Source organism: Malania oleifera, chromosome 8, assembly GCF_029873635.1.
Source record: "Malania oleifera isolate guangnan ecotype guangnan chromosome 8, ASM2987363v1, whole genome shotgun sequence".
NCBI classification, from domain to species: Eukaryota; Viridiplantae; Streptophyta; class Magnoliopsida; order Santalales; family Ximeniaceae; genus Malania; species Malania oleifera.
In genome coordinates, this window is record NC_080424.1 from 44,340,915 (window position 1) to 44,349,608 (window position 8,694).

The 8,694-nt window shown below is 34.0% G+C and overlaps 1 protein-coding gene across 2 annotated transcripts; it reads right to left on the reverse strand.

Annotated features, from left to right (window-relative positions):
- Window positions 1–2,275: 2,275 nt before the first annotated feature.
- On the reverse strand, window positions 2,276–6,264 carry LOC131162361 (uncharacterized). Of its 2 annotated transcripts, XM_058118742.1 has the most exons (4): window positions 5,377–6,264; window positions 2,853–2,945; window positions 2,693–2,760; window positions 2,276–2,604 (listed from the first exon to the last, which is right to left on the reverse strand). In XM_058118742.1, the coding sequence occupies exons 1-4, from the start codon at window positions 5,998–6,000 to the stop codon at window positions 2,466–2,468; spliced, it is 924 nt and encodes a 307-aa protein (XP_057974725.1). In that variant the 5' UTR covers window positions 6,001–6,264; the 3' UTR covers window positions 2,276–2,465. The 2 variants fall into 2 exon arrangements, with proteins under 2 accessions (XP_057974725.1, XP_057974726.1); XM_058118743.1 differs by lacking the exons at window positions 2,276–2,604; window positions 2,693–2,760 and adding an exon at window positions 3,148–3,212 and having other exon boundaries at window positions 2,858–2,945.
- Window positions 6,265–8,694: the final 2,430 nt, after the last annotated feature.

An 8,694-nucleotide genomic window follows, 5' to 3' on the forward strand; every position in this document is an offset into this window, starting at 1 on the left:
GAAACTCCCTACAATGTGAACTATGTCATCTTTACCCTAAGTCTATAGCTCCATCTGCATCACATGCCCATTCATATTGTGATACTGTTGATCCGAGATAGAATTCCCTGCATTTCTTCCCTGAGTCCCTAACTCCACCTGAATAACATGATTGTTGCTACTACAGTTTTTTCGCATTTGTTTATCTTCCTTTACATGAGTATGCTGCCCTATGACTTTATCACCAAAATTCATGTCCTCGATCACCCCATTTGTTTGCCATAAGATCACCTAACTTGCACCCACCTTTTTTATACACCAAAAAAGTGTACTGTCTAGACATAACACCAAACCTAGATCCTCCATCACTAGAATATTGTATCAGTGGACATCCACTCACAACCGAATAGTCTACCGCAAAACCTGCCCACAATTCACCTGTACCTTTCTCATCTAGTGATACCTTTAGCGATCGGTCACACGAGAAATGTGTTATACTTATTGACTTCACCAAGAAGTACCCTGTAAGTCATACATATAATCTGCCCTACTCACAAAACTTCTTGAACAAAACTAGCGTACTCAGTCTCAATGTTTGACTTGAGAATCTCTCATCGGTCTAGTTCTCCACCTTAGTCACTGCATAAAGTACACCAAGACCCTTCATGATAAATCCATGAAATACATGTCTATCCCCTGATGCTATCATCATTAGTTCCCAAACATCTGAATACATATAGTCACCCATATGCTTTAATCGCATATGCCACATAATATATGACTCAGATTACCTACAACCGTAACACCTTGCAGTGCATAGATATTTCCCGCTATTTTTTCTCTTTTCATCACTGTCGAGTTGCCTTCACACACTTTCATTTCTCCACTTTCAGACTTATAACAACAACCATTACAGTCTAAAATACTCAATGAAATAAAATTCTTCCTTAGACTCGGTTCATGCTTTATATCACATATGATTCTTACAATTCCATCATACATTCTGATTTTGATATTTCCAATAACAAATATTTTGCATGAAATATCATTTTTCATAAAAATACAACCAGCATAAACTGACCTGTAGGTGTCAAACCATTATCGAGAATAAAAGCATCTGGTATCTAAGATTCAAGAATCACCCATGAGACGCTCTGAACCCAATAATACACATAGCATATCCCCATCACTGCATTCTGAATCTTTCTCAACTATACTTACAGATTTTGACGAACACTTAGACATATATCGGTATTCTAGCTTTCGCCAAACTAATGTTGGAGAATCCTCATTCATGGTAAATTACAACACGTCATTAGTCAAACAAAGGCAAATGATTGCTCCAAATTCATTCCAAATCACTACAATTATGCTATCCGATTGAATTCTGTATAAAACTTTCACCATGCCTTATTGCACCACAAGATCCTTCAATTCAGAGGTCATACAACACGCTCTGATACCAATTGTTGTGAAAAAAGCTTCTTACAATAATGCACAGTGGAATAACAATATTATTGTAAAGAATCAAATATGCACTTGCAACAATCTAAATGGTGATAAATAGAATGTATCCACAACCACAACAATATAAAGAAAACAATAATAAAGGCAATGACACCAGGAATAATGTGATTCAGCATAGCCTACATCTAGGGGAACAATCGGTAAGAGATTTCACTATAGAGATCAAAGATATACAATACAATTACATACAATGATCTTCTCTCATTCTCTTACCCTCTTACTTACTATATACAACATATTCTATGTATATATAAGCCCTCTCAGAAATTCCCCCCCGAAACTCAACCAAAATAATGTCCAAACAATTCAAAATTCAAAATCTACGCAGGCTGTACCAAGCCAAATCATCGACAGTTTTCTTGAAACCGTCGATGATTTTAGATACCGAGAGTAAACTCTCTGAAATTCAGCCAAACCGTCGACGATTTTTCCTCTGCACTACTGTACCTTGACACTTTTGACAAGAAATTTGAATTGATGCATTTCACTATTCTACCCGTTTTTTATTATTTTTATTTTTTTGCTTTTTTAAAATAGTGAAATCCTTTAATTAAGGGCATATCAAATATATATATATATATATATATATATATAAGGGTGCATTTATTAATTGGTGAAAATTTTTATGCTGCAAGTGTTTTTCATTTTTTATTTTTCTGAAATTACATATTACATATTTACCTTTAATTTCAACCTATTATTTGACTTTGTCATGGTGTTGTGCAGCACTAGTCAAATAAATATTTTGGTATATAAAAATAAAATGAAATTAAATAAAATGGAAATTTCCATTTCAATCCATTCCTACCTTATTATTTGGTAGCCTCTTTATTCTGAATCTTAACACCTTAGGAATGTCAATTACCTATCCCAAAAATTAGTACAAAAAAACAAAGGGTTGATGAGAGTGAAATACTGCATTTACACAAAACTTGGAATGGAATTGCAATGGTGGTCCATTAATGGTCTTGAGGGATGGAAGGAGGAAGATCAGAGAGGAAGGGTTTCAAGCGCCTGTAGAATTCCTTGAAATTCTCTACGATGAAGGCATGCCCTGCCTTCTTTATCACAACCATCTCTGCATTCTCCCCCAGGTGCCTGCGCCCACCAAATCACTTTTCTCATTTTGGACCTCAAATTTATTCTACATCTATAATAACAATCCTTAGCGAAGTTCTGATTTTACCTTTTCAGACGGTGAGCCAGTTCTAGCGGGAACACTTGATCATGGTCTCCCCATACCATCAGAGTAGGCTGCAGGCAATGTGAAAGACCTTTACTCTCAATTTTCAAACTACATGGAAATTTAATTTTCTACTTTTGAGCTTCCAAAACTGGTATTCAACCTGAGATATCTTGGGCAGATCTGAAAGTTTTCGGTCTCTCACAATGGCTCTGAGTAACCCTTTCTTCTCTTCGACATGTTCCGTACACATTGTCTATCCAAAACGGCAACATTTTGTTAATAATTCCATTTGTGAGTTTATCCCACATGTATATGATGAGCACTTATATACATGATTGAGCCCAACACCCAAAAGACTTAAGCTTTTAGGTCAAGTTGATGTTCACTCATGCATATCAAGTTCACTCATAAGCTCATCGAGTTGGTCAGTTATTGAGTGCGAGGAAAAGTCTTACCTCCATAAGCTAGCTTTTGGAGTTAAGAAGGCTCTCGACCACCCAACACATTTTAGGACAAAATCCTATGCATGCATGTAAGTGTGATTAAGCACTGTTTGACTACATAATAAATATTTTTTAGTTAAAAAATTCTTCTTCTTTTTTTCATGCGATCTTTCTTGGTTTGGAGAAAAAAAAAATATTCGTTGTATTTTCTTGAGGAATTTATATTCTAGACTAGGAAGCTCTATTTTATTTGCCACCTATCATATGAAAGAAATAGAATACTTACTTTCATATGAAAGAATAATATTATTCTTGTTTGGTAATTTATTTCAAAATTATAATAAAATATAATGAAAAATTAAAATAAATTTAATAGTAAATAACTAATATTTAATCGTACTCAACAACCTCCAATCATCTCATAACTGCATATCTATAATAATATTATTATATCATATCACATAATATTTTTATAATATTAAAAGAAATAAAATCTTACTATATTGTATATTTAATGTTATATAAATATTTATATAAGCTAAACAATAAATAAATAAAAAAAGCATTTTACAATACTGTATAAATATTTCATATTATCACAAATCATATAATTAGATTATACAAAGTTGCACTTTTGTGATTAGTTGATCTTCTTAATATGTAATTGCCCCCTAATTCATACCAAATTAATTAAGTGATGAGTGTGACATTTTATATTTTATAATATTACATTAAATTTAAATATGCTAAAGCATAAGAACATAATATTGTCATATTAATATTTCATCACATAAAAATTATACTTTAGAAAATATAATAATTTAATTTTTAATGTTATTTTGGTTGGATGAGAATGCAAGTATGACTTTAGAAGAAAGGAGAGTATATAATAAAAAACTGAGCCTCCGGGAGAGTTCAATTCCAATTTTGGTATCAATTGGGACTAAAATTCTTGTAATTCAAAGATAAAATTTCTGTCGACTTTAAAAATTTAGTGCAATTTTGTCTTAGACAAGTTTCAATAGGTCTACAATAATTTTAATTTGTATTTTATTCAAAGACATACAAAATTAAATCCAAAATTTAAATTCTTAACTCCGGCCATAAAATAAATTTTAGATTTTGAATTTTGATTGTAACATTTTAACGAAATTCAATATAATTTTATATTATATTATATATATATATATATATAAAAATCTAAAATCTACATAAATTTAAGAATAAAAGGCACGAATATTTTTCAAAAACACAATGACACTTTCTTAAAATTTCAAAAATTCTACTATGAAAATATTAAAAATCTCAACAACCTTCCTTGAGTTTTATCAAAAAATACAAACATTCATTCATACTTTACAAAAAAAATAATTTTTTTTAGGAAAGACATGTGCCTCTTGGAAGATCTGTGATATTTTAAAATTTTTTTGTAATAATTTTTAAATTTTAATAAAAATTTTTATCTTTTTACCAAATCTCAGTACTTTCAAGAATTACAAAAACCTTTCTCAAAATTCCTAACATTTTTATTTACATGATGTTTGTTTAGTTTTTAAGATATTTGTAAGGCTTGTGCAGCTCAAAAAAATTCTATAACTTTTTTTATCTAAAATTTTTACATTTTTACAAGGAATTAATACAAAATAATGTTATTCTTGTTTGGGGTATGCAAACAAAAAGTTGAAATTAATTTATTTTTGAATTGTAATAAACTATAATGAAAAATTAAAATATATTTAATAGTAAATAACTAATATTTAATCATACCCAACACCCTCCTCCTATCTCATAACTGCATATCTATAATAATACTATTATATCATATCACATAATATTTTTAGAATATTATAATATTAATAAAAATAAAATCTTACTATATTATATATTTAATGTTATACAAGTTAAACAATATAAAAAATACATTTTACAATATATAGTGTAATATTACGATACCATATAAATATTTCATATTTATCACAAATCATATTTTTATAATATTATTTAATGTAAAAATAAAAATAAATGTTTTCTAATTAAAATTTTAACTTATATTAATTTTATAAATATTAATGTTACGAATTTCTAATTTCTAATTTTTATTATATTTTTAAATTTTATTTTTTTATTTTGACTTGCGTAGAAAAGATTTGAAGATTTTTGAAATCTAATATGAAATCATTATCTTATTTGCCCATTCTCTTTTACTAGACCGAGTTTTATAAAATTAGAATGAAGACTCACATCGATGAAGTCTTCCAGAAAGCACGAAGGCACGCCCCTGGGCGGCCGGTAGAAGGTATACCTCATCAGCTCCCGCAGCTTCTCCGGCGTCTGCGGCAACAAAATGCTCACCGCCGTTTCCAAATCCGACACCTTAAACAATCCCTCCCCTATGTCCTTCTCCTCCATGCACACCCCGGCGCAACATATCACCACCCTCTCCACCGCCTCCTTAAACTGCGCCGCCACGCTGTACCCCACGAACCCCCCGTAGCTCACCCCCACTACGCTCACCCGCCGCACCGAGTTCGCCTCCATGACCCGCATCACGCACCGGGCCTGGAACCCCTCGCTGCGCTCGGGTCGGGTCGTGAACGAATCCCCGAAGAAGAGCAGGTCCGGGACGTACACGTTGAAGAAGGGGGCGACGTGGCGGACGAGTTCGCTCCACTGCCACACCGCGTTGGCTCCGAACCCGTGAATGAGGAGGAGGTCGGGTCTGGATTCGATCCGGGTCTTGGGGACCCAGCAGTGCACGACGGTGCCGTCTTTGAGGTCGGTGAGGGTGGATCGGAGCCCCGATTTGGAGAAGCCGGATCTGTAGCAGCGGTTTCGTGAGGCGGTGAGGCTGAAGCACTTGGACATTTGCGCTGTGTTATTGGGAGGAGAGAGAGAGAGAGAGATGATAAGATGAAGATCCGACGGCTGGGAGCGAGAGTTGGTATGAGTTTCTCAGAGAATTATTTTGATGTGGAAAGGCTATGAGCAGGCTCAATTCATTGTGTAGGGTAGGGGGTAGGGTTTTGGGAGGACAGGGGGAAAAGATGAAGATGGAACAGTACTCTTCTATCTGCCCTTCAAATTGGGTTTGGCCCAACTCGACTGACGACCGGAGGGTTTGTAAAGTCGGACAAATTTTCTCTTTTATTGTCACCAACCAATTTCCTATGATGGCACTGCACATATGTACAAAAGAGAGTTAGTTAGGAAATCAAAAAAAAAAGTTAATTGATTTTTTAATGTGATTGAACAATATAATACTTAGCAATTAAATTTGATTAATCAATTAAATTTAAGTTTGATTGATCAAATTAAAACTGATTGGTCAATTAAATTCAATTCAATTGTTTCCCTTAAACTTATAAATATAGATCTTCAAAGAGAGAGAGGGACAAATAGACACAATGCATTGAGATTGGGAGAAAGAAAACGAAGAATTTGAGAAATTCACAAAGAGATTTTGTTGGAAAAACTATTGAGATCAAAGAAATTGAGGATTGGAGATTGAAAAGTTCAAAATGTAGCAAGGGCTTGGGAATCGAAAAGTTCAAACAAAGAGGAAGGACAGAGACTTGGACCTAGAAGGCAATTGCATTAACACAAAAATTAAGAGACTTGGAGATTTTGAAGGTAAACGTAAGTATGATTTGATTTTGTAATATTCTAACAAATGTTGAATTTTTAATTTCTGTATCCAACACTTAAATTCAAATAATATTCTCAGAATATAGACCCGAATTTAGAGTATTTATACCCAATCACCTGAATTAGGGTCAACTTGACCTGAATTTAATCCCTCAACCCGAAAACATGAGTCAAACCAACACGGATCCAAGTCAACTTGTAATACCCCAACCCCCCATGTGGGCCCGAAGTGTTACTTTAGTGACGTCTGTGTACCTGATATCATAATCATTTTAAATACATACAGCAAAGATAGTGAAACATTCTCCAAACATACATTACTAGAGTTCTAAATTTCCTTTATACATAGAGGTTTCTAAATATCCATATTACAATCCATAATACAAAACAAAACTCATCTCAATCTATATAACCATAATACATACTAAGGGCTTCAAACCCAGCTTAGAAACAGCAAAGTTCTTACTAACACTCACAAAAATCAAACTGGCTATCAACCTACCCCAGAATTCGATACCCTCGACCTCGATATGGTCCAAAAAAGATGATTTGTATATTGGGGTTAGACACCTCTCAGTAAGGAAGATTAAGTTAATATCAGTGTGTGATCATCATGCATTAGGTGTTTACAGAAAACATTCATCCTTCATGTCACTGAAAATAGCCCTTATACATTGTACTCACTTTATACTACTGAAAATACTCATCTCATTTTTATGATATAAACAATTCAGTAATTAAATAACATCATTTACATAAATTTACAAATATACATAAAGACATTCCCTGTGACTAACGTCATTTACTTCCCCCATGGCACAGGTTGTGCGGCCTGAAGGCTGGACTAAGCCTGGGGTGATCAACCAAGACAAAGTCAAACATACATCTGCATCTAACTTCGACTACGTAGGCATCCGCAACTTGCTTGCATGGTTCCAATTGCCCTACCACATCCTGAAAGTCCAGACTTCCAGGGAAGGTACACCCTCTACCGAGGCTAATAGGCTGAAACCACCCTACACTGCTATCGAGAACAGTGTGGGCGTACATGGCCAAATACTGAATCTCTAGCAACGGTACCGTGCTCACAAAATAACTGGTCCTTAGGATTCCTAAAGCATATCATGCAAATTAAGTAATAAAAAATGTATTTCAAACTTATTTCATATAAAATCTGTCATGTTATAAAACTCGGCCCTCACGAACATCATATAAAACTCGGCCCTCGCAGCCATTATATAAAACTCGGCCCTCACGGTCATCATATAAAACTTCCTGCGTTTCACAAATAGTTTCAGTATTTCACAAACATTTCATAACCTCGATTATACAATAACCCCAAAATATTATCCATCTGCCACACAATTTTCCGTATTCAATATATCATATTTATAGCGTCAAACTATACTTTCTAACGTTCATTTTTACTGAAAATACCATATCATATATCCTAGGTTTGAAAAGATCATTTTGAACGGTTGGTTTTTGAAATAACAACTAAAAACATAAATATACAAATATAGCATTTTATTAGGCTCAATTTTAATAAAACTTCTGACTTAACTTACTCCCCTTACCTGGCTTACTGGAAAAACCTTCTAAAACTCTAGATCCACGCCCTAAGGCGTTCAAAACTCAAAACCCTGAAATACATTTTCCCCAAATTAATCATCCCAACCTACAGAATACTTATCAGTAAACACTTCCTAGGCCCCCTCCCCTATACCTCAAAACAACAATAAAACTCCAAAATACCTACTTACCCTGGTTTGGGAGTGGTGCCTAGAAAGACCCCATTCAAGAATCTACTCCGCTAGACTTGCAGAGAATTTCCCCCTAATCCTTGTGGTAACTTTTGATCGTTGATTTGGGCAACGAACGGCAAAGAAACCGAAGAGAGGGGCGCCGATTTAT

What these genes read in the sequence shown, in the direction of transcription:
- LOC131162361 (XM_058118742.1), bottom strand. Translation starts at nt 6,000, where the DNA reads ATGTCCAAGTGCTTCAGCCTCACCGCCTCACGAAACCGCTGCTACAGA. An exon ending in ATCTGCCCAAGATATCTCAG is followed by an intron (nt 2,761 to 2,852) that starts GTTGAATACCAG and finishes CATTGCCTGCAG; the next exon opens with CCTACTCTGATGGTATGGGG. An exon ending in CTGGCTCACCGTCTGAAAAG is followed by an intron (nt 2,605 to 2,692) that starts GTAAAATCAGAA and finishes TGGTGGGCGCAG; the next exon opens with GCACCTGGGGGAGAATGCAG.